This window comes from Piliocolobus tephrosceles, chromosome 16 (assembly GCF_002776525.5).
Source record: "Piliocolobus tephrosceles isolate RC106 chromosome 16, ASM277652v3, whole genome shotgun sequence".
Lineage (NCBI taxonomy): Eukaryota > Metazoa > Chordata > Mammalia > Primates > Cercopithecidae > Piliocolobus > Piliocolobus tephrosceles.
In genome coordinates this window covers 46,619,689-46,639,217 of record NC_045449.1, presented here as the reverse complement: position 1 = coordinate 46,639,217, position 19,529 = coordinate 46,619,689, and the positions used below count along the sequence as shown (strand labels likewise).

The following is a 19,529-nucleotide window of genomic DNA, read 5'->3' as shown; positions in this document are numbered from 1 at the left end:
TTTTTTGTATTTTTAGTAGGGATGGGGTTTCACCATGTTGCCCTGGCTGGTCTCTAACTCCTGAGCTCAGTCTGCCTGCCTCAGCCTCCCAAAGTGCTAGGATTACAGGCGTGAACCACCACACCCAGCCCAATATCTGTCCTCTTTTTGCCAAATTCCTTACAAGGGCTCACCCGGCGGGCGTGTTTTGTATATTCACAGGTGTGATAATAGGGCACTGCAGCTTCAAATTCCTGGCCTCGAGTGATCCTTCCGTCTCAGCCTTCCAAGCAGAATGCATCCTGAGCCTTTTTGTCTCTTTGAGTCTTCAAAGTAATACCCCTCTTATTTCTGTACTTAGTGAAATCTGCTTTCCAGAGGTCCAGGATCGAAACCTGATTCTGCCTGGGCAGATTCTTTTCCTTAGTGATTTATGAACTTTAAGATGGCATAGATTCTTTCTCCTAAAATTCTCATGACTTTTATTTTCCTGATATTGTTTTTCTTTCTTTTTAAAAAATTTTTATTAGGGACAGGGTCTAACTGTGTTGCTTAGGCTGGTCTTGAACTCCTGGGCTCAAGCGATCCTCCCACCTTGGCTTCCCAAAGTGCTAGGATTACATGCATGAGCTACTGTACCTGGCCTCTTTTAGATGACTTAAGTGCACAGTAGAGAGTCCCTTCATTACTTCCTCAACCTTATTTTTCTTTATTTAAGAAAAAAAGTACAGTAGAATATATTTATCATGGGAAAATGAAAAAGTACAGAAAAACAAGGTGCAGAATAAATTTAAGTCAAACAAAACTCAACCACTAGGAGATAATGGCTTAAGACTTTTTCCTATTTGGTTATATTCATATATAGAAATATATACACATTTAAACAAAAATAGAATTTACTCTGTTTTCATTCTCCTTGTTATAGCCAGTTAGTCATTAGCTCTACCGAGTCTTGGTTGATGCCTGTGGGGCCATGCCTATTGTACTATGTAAAAAGTGTAAATTCACGTAAATAATTGACCCATGAGGCCGGGCGCAGTGGTTCACACCTATAATCCCAACACTTTGGGAGGCCGAGGCAGGTGGATCGCCTGAGGTCAGGAGTTTGAGAACAACAGCCTGACCAACATGGTGAAACCCTGTCTCTCTTAAAAATACAAAAATTGGCCAGGCATGGTGGCATATGCCTGTAATCCCAACTACGCAGGAGACTGAGACAGGAGAATCGCTTGAACCTGGGAGGTGGAGGTTACAGTGAGCCAAGATCGCACCATTGCACTCCAGCCTGGGCAACAAGAGTGAAACTCCTCAAAAAAAAAGAATTGACCCATGTGCTGTATATGCTGGCTGCCTGGGGACAACAGCCTTTGTGGTGAAGGCTAAGCATAAAACACTCAAGATTTGGGATTGGAGCAGGTGTGTCCTCCTTGTCCGAAAAACTGACTAAGTGATACTTCCCTCCCAGTTTTGGCATCTGTCTACAGCAGGAGTGAACAGGAGGCTTGAGTTTGAGCTAGAGGATTAGCTGGGGAGCTCCCCTTGCCCACCATAGAGAAGTTCCAGTTTAGCTATGGAGAGCCAGCAGTGCCCATCAGAGAGGGCATAGCTGAGTTACAGAAGAGAGTCCTGGTATAGTCTTGGTTATTTTTGTGTTATCTCAGACTCTGTGGTGGCTGGAGGAGGCAGTCCAATGACAGCAGGACCAGCTGTCCTCACAGCCTCAGATGGCTGAGTCTGAGGAGAGGAGAAAGTAATCTACTGAAATAGATGTAAGGCTGTCAACCCAGGGTGGGGAAGTCTGGGGAAAAGTCATTAACTTCCCTTGGAGAAGCAGCAACAAATAGCGGCAAAAAGAAAATCTGGCTAGGCGTGGTGGCTCATGCCTGTAATCCCAGCACTTTGGGAAGCCGAGGCAGGTGAATCACCTGAAGTCAGGAGTTCGAGACCAGCCTGGACAACATCGTGAAACCCCGTCTTTACTGAAAATACAAAAATTAGCTGGGCACGGTGGTGGCGCCTGTAATCCCAGCTACTCAGAAGGCTGAGGCAGGAGAATTGCTTGAATCTAGAAGGGGGAGGTTGCCATGAGCTGAGATCACACCACTGCACTCCAGCCTGGGCAACAAGAGCAAAAACTCCGTCTCAAAGAAAAGAAAGAAAATCTGAGGCAAGTGGGCTTGCGTTCTTTTTGGGCATCTTATACATTACTCCATCTCTTTTCTTCCAACAGATCCACAGACCAGCATGGCTGCCACTGCTGCTGTCAGTCCCAGTGACTACCTGCAGCCTGCTGCCTCCACCACACAGGCGAGTAGGCACTGGGCTCCGAGGGCTTGGGGCTGCAGCATCCTGGACAGACTCACCGAAAACACTTTCTCTTCACTGTCTCACTATAAATACCCTAGGTTATGAGACTGGGGAAGGTTCAGTTAGCCACATTTTCTTTACTGAGAAACCATGGCCATTTACCTAAGGTGCCACAGTTGGGCTGCCGGAAAAACAAGGATTAAACTCTGTGTTCCTTCCACCAGACCTCACTAAAAAAGGAAAAGGAAAACAGAAGCTCTCTCATTGTCTTGAAAGTGTAGCCCAATCTATAAAGTTACATGTTCTGAGTACTAAAAAGCCCTTTACTGAAGTATTTATTCCTCCTGTTGCCCCTCCATTTCTTTTTTCCTCCCTTCTTTCCTCAGTTGAGCAATCAGGGACCCCTCAGTCCCTGGGGTGGGCTAACAAAACTCCCATCTAAGAGCCAAACATGCTTCACTGTCCTTAGAAACAAGGCCAGTGGGGAGTAGGAAGTTAGCTCACGTTGTTAGTTTACCCTGTCTGTGGGGTGCTGCCAGGGATTCCTTCCTGAGAAAGACACTGTCCACCTTTTCTCCCTCACTTAATGGAGAAACCAGTAGAGAAGGGGAGACAGCAGCCAAGCAGGGGAGGGTGCTGGCAACATGCCTGCCACGGAGGTGGGGAAGAGTGGCGTGGAATACCGCCAGGAAGAGAGGATCATGGACAGAGGTGGCTGGGCAGCGGGCCTTCGTGTCTCACTCCTTTTCTCTGCTGTTTTTTTGCAGGACTCCCAGCCATCTCCCTTAGCCCTGCTTGCTGCAACATGTAGCAAAATTGGCCCTCCAGCAGTTGAAGCTGCTGTGACACCTCCTGCTCCCCCACAGCCCACACCGCGGAAACTTGTCCCTATCAAACCTGCCCCTCTCCCTCTCAGCCCCGGCAAGAATAGCTTTGGAATCTTGTCCTCCAAAGGAAATATACTTCAGATTCAGGGGTCACAACTGAGCGCCTCCTATCCTGGAGGGCAGCTGGTGTTCGCTATCCAGAATCCCACCATGATCAACAAAGGGACCCGATCAAATGCCAATATCCAGTACCAGGCAGTCCCTCAGATTCAGGCGAGCAGTTCCCAAACCATCCAAGTACAGCCCAATCTCACCAACCAGATCCAGATCATCCCTGGCACCAATCAAGCCATCATCACCCCCTCACCGTCCAGTCACAAGCCTGTCCCCATCAAGCCAGCCCCCATCCAGAAGTCAAGTACGACCACCACCCCCGTGCAGAGCGGGGCCAATGTGGTGAAGTTGACAGGTGGGGGCGGCAATGTGACGCTCACTCTGCCTGTCAACAACCTCGTGAACGCCAGTGACACCGGGGCCCCCACTCAGCTTCTCACTGAAAGCCCCCCAACCCCACTGTCTAAAACTAACAAGAAAGCAAGGAAGAAGAGCCTTCCTGCCTCCCAGCCCCCTGTGGCTGTGGCTGAGCAGGTGGAGACAGTGCTGATCGAGACCACCGCGGACAACATCATCCAAGCAGGAAATAACCTGCTCATTGTTCAGAGCCCTGGTGGGGGCCAGCCAGCTGTGGTCCAGCAGGTCCAGGTGGTGCCCCCCAAGGCCGAGCAGCAGCAGGTGGTGCAGATCCCCCAGCAGGCTCTGCGGGTGGTGCAGGCGGCATCTGCCACCCTCCCCACTGTCCCCCAGAAGCCCTCCCAGAACTTTCAGATCCAGGCAGCTGAGCCGACACCTACTCAGGTACCACACTCCCTGTACTGTCCTCCTCCTCCTCTGGTTACTACTTTTTGGCTTGCTCTGAAGATGATGCTGATCATCTCCCAGCTTAATCTGACCGTTGAGAGTCAGTATCTTTTGGGGTGGGCAGTAAGTGGCCGTTTCTACCTGACCAATGGGCTCTCTTTAGTTCATAGGGCCAAGTACTGCTTATCTTTAGAAATTAGATGAAACACAGGGATATTTTGGCCCTTTTTCTTTATGGGTTTTTTTTTCAGGGGATGGAAAGGGGATAGATACATACTTTTTAATAACACTTATTTTTGATTATAGAATTACATACTCAAAACATTAACAAGAATGAAAACATTCCAGTCCATAGAATTTTATGTAAAGTAAGAAAATTAATGAGAAAAATGCTGATCATTATTAATGACAAGATAAAAACAGGAAGAGCAGCCTAGCTTTATAGCAGGAATATTTCAGCTAGATTCATCTGGAATGTTTGTTTGTTTTAGGGTGTTTTTTTTTTGAGATAGGGTCTTACTCTGTTGTCCTGGCTGGAGTGCAGTGATGCGATCATTACAGTCTCAATCTCCTGGGCTCAAGCAATCCTCCCACCTCAGCCTGAGTAGCCAGGACTACAGGTGTATGCCACCATGCCAGGCTGAGCCACTGCTTCCTGCCAAACTGGGATGCTGAATTCAACAAGAATGTTCTTATTTTTGGCATTTATTAATGTGCTCTAATACTCTGGAATTTCTTTGGCTCTGTGAGGCAAGTTTTATTCTTTGTGCATGCCTACTAAGTGCCAGTAATTGTGCCCATGTTGCAGATGGAGAACCCAGAACTCAGATCATTTATGAAGTATCCAGGATCAAATAGGGCATAAATGACAGGAACCAGGAGTCCACTGAGATTTGTAACTTCAGACCCCACACTCTTCCATCTTCCACCTTGACTCTCGTGTCTTATGTGTAGCAGGTGCTACCATTAAAATTGGGGAGTTTTATATTTTAATATAAAAAAAGTTCCTGCCATTGAGGAATTTATGACCTCGTTGTCTATAGAGGGAGAACTGAATGACTGAGAGTGGGATTTCCCAGGTGGAGAAGACAGCCCTTGAATTTGAACTGCGGACACAGAAGTCACACAGGAATTCACCCTTCTGGCATATTTTATGTTGCCAAGTGATTTTTTTATAAGTCGTTTATCACAGTATCTGTGAATTCCCATGATCAGACCTACCTGACAGGTGAAGAATCGTGGCACCTGCTCAGGAGCACATCCTCGGCATTGCCTCCCTCCCTTCCATGAGGTTCCATATCTTGAGGTTGACGGGACAGGACTTAATCCCAGGTCTTCCCTAAGGAAATAATGATGCATATGCAGAAAGATTTAGCTACAGCATTATTTTTTCATGACTACACAGCTTTGTATCATCCCAACATGCTGATTATTATACAACTGATACCTTGTTAACTGTATATATATCTAGGCTTTTTCCAATCTTATAGCTAAATAAATCCCTAAAAGTGGGTCAAGGACACATACATTTTTTAAAAATTTGTATTCTATATTAAAGGTTTGCAGTCTGTGACCAACTTTCAAGCCAAATCTAGCTCAACCACCTGTTTTTGTAAATAAAGTTGAACTGGAGTGCAGACACGTCCATTTGTGTTGCCCTTGCACAACAGTAGTGCAGAGTTAAGTAGCAGAAAAGCTACTTGTACCTTCCCTGCCCCAACCCTGGAATCAGCTATTTCTCCAAGGAGCCTGGGTTCCTTTTAGTGGAGTATGTGAGTTACAAGCTAAGGCCTGGGTGCTAGGTAAGCTCATTGCTACTGGGCATAGCTGGTCCTAGCCCTTTTCAACAGACACAGCTAGGAAGTATATATAAATAGACATACCAAAGCAATGCCTACATGGATAGATGTAGATAAACTTATATAAGGACACACACAAATATATACACATACACATATACACACATTTGAATCTATATTTCTCTGTCTGTATATATTGAAACCCATGAGTTTCCACCAATGTCTCTGATTCCCATCTAGCACCACAGCCTTCCATCTAGCCTTCTCCCTTTCCATAACTCCCTTCTGTGACAGTGAGAGCCCTCACTCCTATTATCCTTAACATACTTCCTTTCTGGATAAGTCCTAGGTATGCAGCCAGTCTCCCACAGTCATTAGCTTTCCCATAGGGACACCCTCCTCAGCCTGCCACCGCCATTCCCTACTCACCATGGATACCCTCCTCCCTGCTACAAATGCCCTCCTTGTCCCACTCAGCCTCTAACGTGCGTATTTTTAAGGTTTTTGATACATATTCCCAAATTTCCTTCCGGCAAGGTTAGCCCACATCATACTTCCACACCTAATATACGAGTAAGTGCCTGTTTTCTGCTCTCTCACCAACAATGAGCATATTTTATTTTTCTCCAATCTGAATTGGAGAAAAGTTGTTTTTCATTAATATGTAGCTCTTTTTTTTTTCTTCTTCTTCTTCTGATTACAAAGACCAGAATTTTTTTTTTTTTTTTTTTTTTTGAGACAGCATCTTGCTCTGTCACCCAGGCTAAGTGCAGTAGAGGGATCATAGCTCACTATAACCTGGAACTCGTGGGCTGTAATATGTGGCTCTTAAAAACTAAAATGAACCTGTATCATTTGTTTGATGGTCATTCACAGTGCACTGCCTTCTAAATCTCCAATTCTGATTCTTGGCAATTACCTTTTTCCATGCTAAGTAAATTTAACGTTTGATTTCAAATCAATAGTCAACATTCGCCAGCATAGTATAGGATGCCAGCAGCCCTTTGTTGAGCATTAGCTGTGTATAAATGTAGGTTTGGGTGAATTGAAGAGACTTTTAGCTGTCAGGCGCCTCCAGTTCTCACTTGGGCAGGGACATTTGAAAGCCCCAGGAACCCAGTCTTTTCCGGTCACTGACTTTTTTTCCTCTGGCCCCTCCCAGGTCTACATCCGCACGCCTTCCGGTGAGGTGCAGACAGTCCTTGTCCAGGACAGCCCCCCAGCAACAGCTGCAGCCACCTCTAATACCACCTGTAGCAGCCCTGCATCCCGTGCTCCCCATCTCAGTGGGACCAGCAAAAAGCACTCGGCTGCAATTCTCCGAAAAGAGCGTCCCCTGCCAAAGATTGCCCCCGCCGGGAGCATCATCAGCCTGAATGCAGCCCAGTTGGCGGCAGCTGCCCAGGCAATGCAGACCATCAACATCAATGGTGTCCAGGTCCAGGGCGTGCCTGTCACCATCACCAACACAGGCGGTGAGGATGGCCCCTGTGGCCAGGGTGTTGGCAGTGGTACCTGCTCCTAGCAGGTGGAAACTATGGGCTGGCCCCGGGATTTCCAGTAACAATAGTGAGGATGCTGTCCATCATAGCTTAAGGGTATGTCCACCTGTAGCTTCTCACCTAGTCCTTAACGATAGCACTCAGAGGTAGTTTAAGGCACATGTCCCCATCTGACAGCTGAAGACAGAGAAGACAGATGTACTCGGAAAACTTTCCAACTAACATCCAAACGCAAAAACAGCTTCTTGGAGGAGAAAGCTTTGAGTTAAGGTTGGAAGAAAAGGGAGCCCCTGGCAGTCGGAACAGTTTGTGCTGCACTTCAGTTCAGTGGTGAGATTTATGCTGTGAAACCAGCCTTGCAAATAACCAGAGGAAAAATTGGAGCAACCTAGCAAAAATGGCTCCTTATATAGTGGGAGCTCTGAATTTCTCTTCATCCTTAATGATTTTTTTTTTTTTTTGAGATGGAGTCTCGCTCCGTCACCCAGGCTGGAGTGCAGTGGCGCGATCTCTGCCTCAGCCTCCCGAGTAGCTGGGATTAGAGGCACCCACCACCATGCCCCACTAATTTTTGTATTCCTTTTTTTTTTGAGACAGAGTCTGGCTCTGTCGCCCAGGCTGGAGTGTAGTGGCCGGATCTCAGCTCACTGCAAGCTCCGCCTCCCAGGTTCACGCCATTCTTCTGCCTCAGCCTCCCGAGTAGCTGGGACTACAGGTGCCTGCCACCTCGCCCAGCTAGTTTTTTGTATTTTTTTAGTAGAGACAGGGTTTCACCGTGTTAGCCAGGATGGTCTCGATCTCCTGACCTCGTGATCCACCCGTCTCGGCCTCCCAAAGTGCTGGGATTACAGGCTTGAGCCACCGTGCCCGGCCTAATTTTTGTATTCTTAGTAGAGACGGGGTTTCACCATCTTGGCCAGGCTGGTCTTGAACTCCTGACCTCGTGATCCATCCACCTCAGCGTCCCAAAGTGCTGAGATTACAGGCGCAAGCCACCATACCCAGCCCATCCTTAATGAATTTTTAGCACTTTAACACATTTGCTTTTCCCTCTTGAGGTGACCCCCAAGAGGATAAGGCATCCTAGAGCATCTGATTTTTCCCAAAGCCCATAGAACTGTGTCCTCTTTTGTGTGTGTGTGTCTTTTTGTTTTTTTTTTTTTTTTTTTTTTTTTAAGACATGGCCTCAAGGCCTTGCTCTGTCATGCTGGCTGAAGTGCAGTGGCAAGATCATGGCTCAGTGCAGCCTCAGCCTCCTGGGCTCAAGCAGTCCTCCTACTTCTGCTTCCTGAGTAGCTGGGAATACAGGCATGTAGCACCATGCCCAGCCAATTTTTTAGTTTTTTGTACAGGTGGGGGTCTCCCTATGTTGCCCAGGCTGGTCTTGAACTCCTGGGCCCAAGCAATTGTCCTGCCTGCCAGAGTGCTGGGATTACAGGTATGAGCCACTGTACCTAGCCTGTGACCTCTTGTCTTTTTAACAGAAATTTCTGGAGACTTTCCTAAAAGCAGAGTTGGTATCTCACAAGGGCCTCAGGTTGGAGGAGATTCAGGAAGAAATGTCTTAAGACAAGTCCCTTCCCAACTGAAATCATATGGGCAATATTTTGAAGCAAATTCTACCTACATAGTACAGTGGTTCAGGGCACTGACTTTGAAATGGGCTTCCTGGGTTCAGATCTGGGTTCTACCACTTACTAGCTGTGTGATCTTGCTATGTTATTGAGCCTCAGTTTCTTCATCTGTAAAGTGCTGATAGAGTACCTGTTTTATAGGGTCATGAAGATTAAATGAGTGAATACATACAAGGTCCCTAAAACGGTATCCACCATATAGCAGGCTCTCAAAAATAGCTGCTATGATTATCATCTTTGTCTTGAGCAGAAGGGCAGAAGGGTTGACTCGAGGTTTCAGGCTTCCTCGCCCTGTACTCTGCCCTCTTTGTCCCCACAGGGCAGCAGCAGCTGACAGTGCAGAATGTTTCTGGGAACAACCTGACCATCAGTGGGCTGAGCCCCACCCAGATCCAGCTGCAAATGGAACAAGCCCTGGCCGGAGAGACCCAGCCTGGGGAGAAGCGGCGCCGCATGGCCTGCACATGTCCCAACTGCAAGGATGGGGAGAAGAGGTAATTCAAGGAGAGGGGCCAAGCTACAAGGCTGGCCTGTGTTCCCCAAACCCCTCCTGAACAGTTGTCCAGAGCTGCAACTGGCACAGATCAGGCAGGGAGGAGCTGGCAGCTCTGTGCCACCTTGCCCCTGCCTCCTTGTGCTCTCTGACCTGACCCCACATCCTCACTGTATCCTGTTCCTGCCCCGTCCTCTACCTTTTTTCTCTCCTCTTCCTATTCCGTCCACTCTACCCTCACCCCAATTCTCAGGTCTGGAGAGCAGGGCAAGAAGAAGCATGTGTGCCACATCCCTGACTGTGGCAAGACGTTCCGTAAGACGTCCTTGCTGCGTGCCCACGTGCGCCTGCACACTGGCGAGCGGCCCTTTGTCTGCAACTGGTTCTTCTGTGGGAAGAGGTTCACACGGAGTGACGAGCTCCAGCGGCACGCTCGCACCCACACAGGTCAGCCCCCTGCCTTCGGGACCCTCCAACCACACAGGTCAACTTCCTGCCTGTCCCTCTACCCCCACTCTACCGGCTTTAGCAACATTGACACTCCTAGAACTGCCACACTGAGCAAGAGCTACAGACTGTCCAGGGACGACATAGGAAATTATTTTCAAGCCATTCCGTTATCACTGTTGTTTCCCCAAGTAATGGGAAAGGAATAGTTGTCATTGCATGACACAACCTGATGACTTTTGCCGTGTCAGCATAGTTATTTAACAAACACTGACATGGTGTGCCAGGCACAGTACTAAGCACTTTACTGATTACCTCAGTTGATCCTGGTAAGGACTTTGTGGGAGGATACTTTGTTTATGTTTATGCCTTTTTTTTTTTTTTTTTTGAGATGGAGTTTCATTCTTTTGCCCAGGCTGGAGTGAAGTGATACGATCTTAGCTCACTACAGCCTCCGCCCCCCGGGTTCAAGCAATTCTCCTGCCTCAGCTTATCAAGTAGTTGGGACTACAGGCACCCACCACCATGCCCAGCTAATTTTTGTATTTTTAGTAGAGACGGGGTTTCACGATGTTGTCCAGGCTGGTCTCGAACCCCTGACCTCAGGTGATCCACCCACCTCAGCCTACCAAAGTGCTAGGAATACAGACGGGAGCCATTGCGCCGGCCTGTCGATGCCCATTTTACTGAGGCATAGAGAGGTGGCCCAATCACACAGCTAGTGACTGGTGCAGCCAGGTTCAAACCCAGGCCCTGCCACAGCTTTTTTTTTTTTTTTGGGGACAGGGTCTCACTCTGTCACCCAGGCTGGAGTGCAGTGGCACAATCTTGGCTCACTGCAGTCTTGAACTCCTGGGCTCAGGCAATTCTCCCACCTCAACCTCCTGAGTAGCTAGGACTACAGGCGTGCACCACCACACCTGGCTAATTTTAAAATTTTTGTAGAGACAGGGTCTTACTGTGTTGCCCAGGCTGGTCTCAAACTCCTGGGCTCAATTGATCCTCCCTCTTCTACCTCCCAAAGTGAGATATCATAGTTATAGTTTTAGGTACTAGCAAATCTATGCAAAACTATTAAAACTATTGATCCAGGCCGGGCACAGTGGCTCACACCTGTAATCCCAGCACTTTGGGAGGCTGAGGCAGGTGATCACTTGAGCCCAGGAGTTTGAGATCAGCCAGGGCAATATAGCGAGAGCCCATCTCTTAAAAAAAAAAAAAAGTTCATACATCTGCCACGTGAAATTGTCCTGGGTACCCACAGTGGTCCACACACACACTTTGGCAAACACTGCTATAGTGAATGCCTGCAGTGAGCAGACACCTGTCCTAGGGCTAGAGGGCTGAGGGAAGTGTGACCCCAGAGCTCCAGCTCCCGGCCGGTGTGGTGAGACAGGTCCTACTCCCCAAAAGGCAGAGGAGCCAGCACTCCACAGGAAAGCAGTTGGGGTCAACATGGTTCCAACTGAGTGCTTAGGGCTGGCAGGGTCAGGGTGGAGCGGGATTTTCCTGCGATGGGGAGGATGCTGATCCAGGTTCAAAGTCAGAGACAAAAGAAGAAAGCAGGCGGACAACCCTGCACGGGAAGACTCTTAGGTGCAGGGGCTCCAGGGACAAGGAATGGGAACAAAATAGACTGGAGAGGTCAAATGGGGGGCAGAGAGAAATGAGAATTGATAAAGATTTAGATGAGTAGGGGCCAAGCGTGGTGGCTCAGGCCTATAATCCCAGCACTTTGGGAGGCCAAGGTGGGCGGATCACTTGAGGTCAGGAGTTCAAGACCAGCCTGGCCAAGATGGTGAAACCCTCTCTCTACAAAAATACAAAAATTAGCTGGGCGCAGTGGCGGGCATCTGTAGTCCCAACTACTTGAGAGGCTGAGGCAGGAGAATTGCTTGACCTGGGAGGTGGAGGTTGCAGTGAACGGAGATTGTACCACTGCACGCCAGCCTGGCCAACACAGTGAGACTCCATCTCAAAAAAAAAAAAAGATTTAGATGAGTAGGCACCAGGGAGCAAATGTGAGAGCAGGAGGTGGGCAGAATGTGGTGACAAGGCTACGTCAGCTTGTTTGGGTGCCCCTTACACGCACCCCACCTTTTTGGGCAGAGACAAGGTCTGTGCCCAGGGTCTGTGGGTGATGGGCATCTCCTCTTCCCAGGGGACAAACGCTTCGAGTGTGCCCAGTGTCAGAAGCGCTTCATGAGGAGTGACCACCTCACCAAGCATTACAAGACCCACCTGGTCACGAAGAACTTGTAAGGCCAACTGTGGCGGGAGGCCCTGAAGATGCAATCCCCTGCCTGTGTCCTCCCTGGGCCCCTGGTGGAAAGGAGCCCTGTGGCTGCCTTGGGCCTGCCCTCAGCCCCACTCCTGTTCTGCAGCTGTCCCCACAGGAAGGGGCTCTGCTCCCTGTCCTCCTTCTGAAGCCCCTTGGCTCCGCCTTGGCCCTTCCCCTCACCACGAGCTCCCGGCCTGCCCAGACTGTGGACACTGGCCGTGCCCAATGAGACGTTCTAAACCAGGACGCGTGGGAACCCTTATTTCCAAAGGAAAAACATGCATTTCACTCCGTCGAGGAGCAAAGTGAGCCCCCACCCCCCACCCCAATCCCCGCTCCCAACACTGCCGGAGTCGCATCGTGCCATGCCCACTCTCCTGCACCTCCCTGGCCCTGCCGGCCACTGTGGACGCCCTGGGGCTTGGCACCCACCTCTGGAGAGACTCGGGGCCACTTCCACTCCATGTGCCCAGCCCCGCCACAACCTCTCCTCCAGCACATTCCAGCTCTGTTTAAAAAGTAAAGACACCCACCGACTCCTCCTGATCCCCCTCTTTTTCTATGGAGAACGTTGCCTTATACTCTCTACTTCAGATGATGAACACTGTGTACTGTGTGTGCTTTAAAGAAGTTTTATTTAATTGCTCCCTTCTTCCTTTCCTTGTTATTCACCTCCCCGATGCCTGCTTTCAGTTGAGGGTTGGGGGCAATGATGAGCATATGAATTTTTTTCTCACTCTAGCAATTCCCTTTTCTAAATGACACAGCATTTAAACTCAAATCTGGATTCAGATAACAGCACCTGCCCATCCTGCACCTCCTCCCTCTCCCTTCACCTCACCCCTGCCCGGCCCAAGCTCTACTTGTGTACAGTGTATATTGTATAATAGACAATTGTGTCTACTACATGTTTAAAAACATATTGCTTGTTATTTTTGAGGCTTTTAAATTAAACAAAAATCCAACTTTATTTTTAGTTGTAACTGCTTGAGGTATGTTTTATGGAATTAAGTGACAGATTTGTTATCCTTTATTAACGTACTTTGTTGGTCAGCGCTGGGCTGACAAAAATTTTTTCTTGCTAATAAATTTAGTTGCCTGAGGCAAAATCTTCAACTTGGCAGTTCGGCTTCCTTTGTCTTTTCCCTTGGAGAGCTCAGAGAGGGGACTCCAGAGGAGGGAGCTGTGGTCTCTCAGAGCGATCCACACTGGGATCAAGGTAGGACCTTACCCTCCTGACCGTCAGCAAACCCAGGCCACATGCCCAGAAGGGGCCGCAGCCACATGTACCTCACGACACTGGCACGAGCCCCCAGAGCACCTCCAAGGGCCAGGGCCCAATGCAGGTGTTCCTGCTTTTTTCTTCTGTAAGCCAGTTTTGCCTGTACACAAATCAGATACAAAGAGCCAAGTCACAGCAGTGACCTCAGCCAGCAAGTTAACTCCTCCACCCACCTCCCCAACCCCTGGAGGAAGGCCACCTCAGAGCTCATTAGCAAGAGGCTCAGAGAGGAGAGCCAATGGGGCCTTGGCTCAGTCCCCTCCAGAAGGCTACAGTCTGGCAAAAATGCATTTTCCCAAGGGCCAAGGTCCCTTCCCAAAGTGAAGGGCCAGGCAGGTTCCTGGGAGGGCTTGGCAGCTAGAGAGGCCTGGAGCCCAGCTCTACCTAAGAGAGGACTCTGGCCACAGATTCTGGTTCCTTCTATATCCCCTGCCCAGTAACCCAGAGAGGACGACAAGTTGATTGTGCCTTTTGGTTTTAGCAGATGCTGCAAATCTGAAATTTTGGTGGGGATCTGTTTTGCTTTGTTTTGCAGAGCTAATAGGAACTCAGGGGTTGCGATGTTGTGCAGATTAAGATTGGAGCTAGCTCAGTACATGTGTTTAAGCCCCACAGGGCCCTGAAGAGCATCCGGCCTGAAGAGACAGGCAAGTCCGCCTCAAGCATGTACAGGACAGCATGTGCTTTCACTCACCCTCGAAGGACACAGCTGGGATTACTGTTCTGTTCAGGAGTGGTGAGGCTCATTTTGAGCTATCCATTCCCCTGCTCTGCTCCCTTTGTCACCAGCCACCTGTGTCTGCCAGCAAACAGCTTTTCCTTAGAGCCAGTCAACCCTCAAATGGCTGAAAAAGTAAAAAGCCCACGGATCTCAGATGGATCCAGGTTCTCTGCCCTTCACCTCTTCTTTGTTAACAAGCAGGGGGCCTTTCCTATCCCTGCTGAAGCCGTTTGGGCAATACTAGACCACCAGCGGAATCTACCTTGACACAGAAGCGTCTTCCTCAGCCCCTCAGCCCTGCATCTCATCACTGCACTGGCAGCAGGGGGACATGAGGTGTATTTATTCCTCATGGGTGGACTGGATGACTAGAAAACTGCCTTGCTGTGTTCTGAATAAGGGGATTGGTGGAGAGAAGGGGAATATTAACAAAGTGACCTCTTTCTGCCACATGTTTCCCTTGGCTTTGCTCTCAGGCACAAAGAGTGATCCTTTCCTGGGAGCTGATTCCAAGCCATATGCTTTATGCTTCCAGTACAGAAACTGACCAGACTTCCCAGCATCATTTGGAAATGAAGATGCCAGCCCCCAGCTGGGCAGGACGAGCATGTCCCGTGTAGGATTTGCCTTCTCCAGTGAGATGGGGGTTCAAAAGTTATGTCTGATCATCTCTGCCTCCCTTGGGATGGCTGAGTTAAGAGCGAGAGAATGTATTCTGCTTAGCTGAGTGATGGCACGAGGAAAGCACAGAAAGACTTGTGGGCAAATTAACCCTCCTCAGGCTTTAACCTATCCATTATTTGAGAGTTGCAAGGGAACTGTTGAAGGTGTGATGTAGTCTAAGCTCACTCTGGGCAAGAGGCTCCCACAGACACCTGATCCTGATGGGCCCTTGATAAAAATCTGGGTGCAGCTCAAGGGTGGGGGTCCCACATGTGTGGTTCCTTCTCTGTCCTCCACCGTCCCCAGCGTCATGTCCACCAAAGCCTATCCCTCATGCCCCTCCTGTCTGTCGAGCTGAGACTTGACATGGCGCTCATTATCCCAGAGACCAGAATTCCATGCCTGGAATGGGGACTGGGCAGGATTTCCCTCCCAAAGGCAAATTGAGGCATTATATATACTTCATTTTTTTTTTCCTTTAACCAGACCAGCAAATGGGTCGTCCTTGCCCTTTCTTCAAACCACCCAGTCCATTTTTACAATCATCTTTCTGGCCGGGAACGGTGGCTCATGCCTGTAATCCCAGCACTTTGGGAGGCCGAGGCAGGTGGATCACTTGAGGTCAGGAGTTCAAAACCAGCCTGGCCAACATAGCAAAACCCTGTCTCTACTAAAAAATATAATAATTAGCCGGGCGTGGTGGCGCATGCCTGTAGTCCCGGCTACTTGGGAGGCTGAGGCAGGCAGGAGAATTGCTTGAACCCAGGAGGCGGAGGTTGTAGTGAGCCGAGATCGTGCCACTGCACTCCAGCCTGGGTGACAGAGCAAGACTCTGTCTCAAAAAAAAAAAGAAAGAAAGAAAATAATAATCTTTCCAGTGCCCTTGTGAGGCCCCATGCTTGTCTGAGGACAGTGCTGAAGTTACAGCCCATCACACATGACATATTTTGAGGAAGACGGGATGGAGCAAGAGAAGGGTTCAGACCTAGCCCCAAGCCCAGGGTGGGTGTGTAGGACCCCTAAGCAAATGGATGCAAGCTGTCCTGGTCTGAGTGCAGAGAATGGGGTGTTCGGGTTCTCCATTTGAGAACCAATGCCCAAACCTGAGACCCCTTTAAGGTTGCCCCTTAAAGTTGCCACACCCAGAAATTGGGCCAAAGAAGTTAAGCTATTGGTTATTTCAATTCTGAATAAAAATGAAGGCATCTTCTCTGCCTCCTAAGACCTGGTCTGATCTTGGCTCCTTCATCACTAGAACCTTCCTGAGCAGTGGTCTGGGACCCCTCGCCTTCCTCCCTCCACCTGTGTTTCAGAGCCCTCCTAGTCAGCATGGGCTTCACCTCAATCCCCACGGCTATTCTCTCTTCTTCCTGGGCTTCACCTCAAGTCCTACTGCTGTTCAACCCCCCTCTTCCTCTTCAGCTTCAAAATAGACTCCCTCATGTACCTTAATTAAACACAGGCCCACTGCAACCCCAGTGCCTCAGGGACCAGGAGGGAAACTGTTTTCAACCATAAGGAAAACAAAGCAAGTACTGTGGTCAATGTCAGTGACCCGCTGCTTAGGGCACATGTTGGAGTGTGTGACTGCAAAACTGGGACATCCACCCCCCACTACAGGGGGTGCCCCTACTCTGCTTCGGCCAGTTGGTGCTGTGTGAGAATGCCAACTCTTGTGATTTTTGTAAGAGAAGCCAGAAATGTGGAGTTTGGGGTGGAATCTGATCTTCCAATGTTGGCTCGATTGTTTAAAAATACAGCAGGACCAGTTTCAGCCCTCGAGCTACCAGTTTTTGACTTCTGCATCATCCATCCCCTCTTCCCTGGCCAGTGACATCCTCTCTACCCCAACAACCTCCTACCTCTCAGTCTTCCCTTCCCCAAATTACAGGATCACAATGGCCAAAACGTTTTTTGTTTGTTTTGAGACAGGGTCTTGCTCTGTTGCCCAGGCTGGAGTGTGATGGCGCGATCTCAGCCCACTGCAACCTCTGCCTCCCAGGTTCATGCAATTTTCCTGTTTCCAGCCTCCCAAGTAGCTGGGATTACAGGCGTCCACCACCATGCCCAGCTTTTTTTTTTTTTTTTTTTTTTAAATAGAGACAAGGTTTCACCATGTTCACCAGGCTGGTTTCAAACTCCTGACCTCAAGTGATCTGCCCGCCTCGGCCTCCCAAAGTGCTAGGATTATAGGCATGAGCCACCATGCCCAGCCTCATTTTTTGTATTTTTAGTAGAGACGACGTTTCACTATGTTGGCCAGGCTGCTCTTGAACTCCTGACCTCAGGTGACGCGCCTGCCTCGGCCTCCCGAAGTGCTGGCATTACAGGCGTGAGCCACTGCGCCCAGCTCCCTAAACAGTTTAACCTACTGCCCAAGAGATTATCAAAGTGGAAGGAGGCAACTGTCCAAAGCAAGTGGGACAGCCCCTAGGGCTCAGACCACTGGCCTCAGGGTCCAAAGGCTCAAGTGCCTGTTGCTTCTGCTGCTTTCCCTGCCTGTAAGGGGTGAACAGGGTTCTCAGTTCCTCTCCTGCACCAGGCCCCCAACACACTGACCTTTCCTAGAGGACCTTAGTCCAGCACTGACCCCTCCAGTGGGCAGGCAAACAGCTTTTCATGGTGGCAGTGTCAGCAAGAATGTGTTGCCCAGTAGTGAAAGAACAGGCCACAGACCCCCAGGAGAAGTAGTGGAGCATCCATTGTGTCATCAGCCTTGGCTTTTCAGGTGACACTTGTGACAGCTCTGCAGACTGCAGTTGCGTGATGTACACCCCTGAGTTTGGGGTCAGCTCTACCTTAGGTCCACTGCTGTCCTGCAGTACAGTAAGAAGGCCCGGTCCCCAGTCATTCATCTTGACATTGTCTCAGTCTCTTCCTAATTTCCAGTCCTAGAAGAACTCGGCCATGATGTCGACTGGACACAGACTCCTCTGCAGAGTCAGAGGGGGCTAGATCCACCCCCTACAGCAATGCCCACACCAGGGTCCCATGAGGCATGTGTCTTCTACACTGTCCTCCCACAGGCAGGTGGTCTTAGCACAGCAGGGCCACCCACCCCATGCCAGGGAGCTTTTAGGGAGACAGGCCCAAAGTTTAATAGAACTGTGATAACGGAGTCCTCGGGGGACACCCTGGGCTCCCCAGCTCATGGTGAGAAAGTGGGCTGTGGTCACGCACATAGATACAACTTCTTAGCAGCATCGTCCTTTACCCCAGGCAAAAGGGAATATGGCAGAAGTTTCCTAGTGCACACTGCCCTAAGGAAAACTCACCCTGCCCAAGACCAACCCTATCTCTTGTCCTGTCTCCAAAACCAAGCTGCCACATCATTTCCAAAGTGAGCAGACCCATTTCCCCATACCACACCTATTCTTCAGTTGGGGAGACCTGGACAAAGCAGCCGAAAGACTGAGAACTATTACAGATGGGAGACTAAGGGGACAGGACTGCTAAATGCAAGGTTGGGTCCTGGAACAGAAAAAGGACATGAGTGGGAGAAAAAGGGGTGAAACTCAAAAAAGCCCATAGTTTGCTTTTTTATTTTTTATTTTTTTGGTAGAGTTGGAGTCTCCCTATGTTGCCCAGGCTGGTCTCAAACTCTTGGGCTCAAGGATCTGCTCATCTAGGCCTCCCAAAGTTTTGGGATGACAGGCATGAGCCACCATGCCCGGCCTCTGTAGTTTAATTAATAGTAGGGTGCCAATGTTAATTTCTTGATGTAGACAATTGTGCTATGGTAGTAAGATCTTAATATTTGGGGAAGGTAGGTGAAGGGTGTATGGGAAATCTTTGAACTACATTTGTAACTTTTTCGTAAGTCTAAAATTAACAAATAGAATGGAATGGAAGACCTGGAATAGAGAAGTAAAAAATGAAGCAAATGGAACAAGATCACCCAAGCAGCATCAGAATCAGAGTGGACAGCACATACTATGGTGACTAGGACCCTGAGATTCTGGAGATTATGAGAGGTGTGGGCACCTGCTAGGCAGAGTTTGCCAGCTATGGCCCCACCTCCATTCTGCCCCTTGCCACTTGCACCATCTCAGGTCCCCAGACCCATCAGGGGCTCGTGGCTGATAGAACACAGATGCCGAGGAACCTAACTCAGGATGAGATGCTGCCTTGGGACAGAGAACACTTGGTTGTAATTCAACCAAGGTCTTTAGGCTGGGGTGAGTCACTGAAGGAACTGCGGTAATCTCAGGACAGGTGGCAATTGGGTTTCCTAGGTGAAGGGGTCCTCACGGAGTAGAAGAGGCAGGAAGTGAGCTTGGGAGGATGGAATAATGAACAGGGCTGTGGGTAAAAAAAGGAAGCAAACCATGGTGGACTATGGTAGTGACTCAGGGCCTGGAGTAGAGGGTCAAATACCTGCTCATAGGAATCTTGGGCAAAAGAAAATGAGAACTGACCACAGGGCAAGCCAAATGCGGGACCAAGCAGGATTTCTCAAAGGAAACTAGGAAGCCGCTAGGCCATGTCCTTTGGGCCTGCCTGAAAACCCACCACCAGACCTCCTCACACTTACTGCCTGTGGCCCACACCATAATTACCAAGGCAGGTAGTCTGGGGACTGAAACTGATTTCATTCACTTGGCCTTTGAAGCTCAACATCCTTCCAGTCAACAAACACACTCGGCCGGGCGCGGTGGCTCAAGCCTGTAATCCCA

At 49.3% G+C, this 19,529-nt stretch overlaps 1 protein-coding gene and 1 long non-coding RNA gene across 4 annotated transcripts in view; one reads left to right on the top strand and one right to left on the bottom strand.

Moving 5' to 3' along the window:
- SP2 (Sp2 transcription factor) overlaps positions 1-13,303 on the top strand; it is a 29,675-nt gene extending 16,372 nt beyond the window's left edge. For both annotated transcript variants that reach the window (XM_023204336.2, XM_023204337.2), the window contains 6 exons: positions 2,210-2,286; positions 3,054-4,028; positions 6,993-7,305; positions 9,286-9,460; positions 9,713-9,906; positions 12,068-13,303. In XM_023204336.2, coding sequence (XP_023060104.1) covers positions 2,210-2,286; positions 3,054-4,028; positions 6,993-7,305; positions 9,286-9,460; positions 9,713-9,906; positions 12,068-12,168 — 1,835 coding nt within the window. In that variant the 3' untranslated portion in view covers positions 12,169-13,303. The remainder of the gene's footprint in view (positions 1-2,209; positions 2,287-3,053; positions 4,029-6,992; positions 7,306-9,285; positions 9,461-9,712; positions 9,907-12,067) is intronic.
- The window catches only part of LOC111537513, a 40,530-nt gene that overhangs the window by 14,271 nt on the left and 6,730 nt on the right, over positions 1-19,529 (bottom strand). For both annotated transcript variants that reach the window (XR_002730027.2, XR_002730028.2), the window contains exon 2: positions 5,253-5,370. This is a non-coding gene — a long non-coding RNA (uncharacterized LOC111537513). The remainder of the gene's footprint in view (positions 1-5,252; positions 5,371-19,529) is intronic.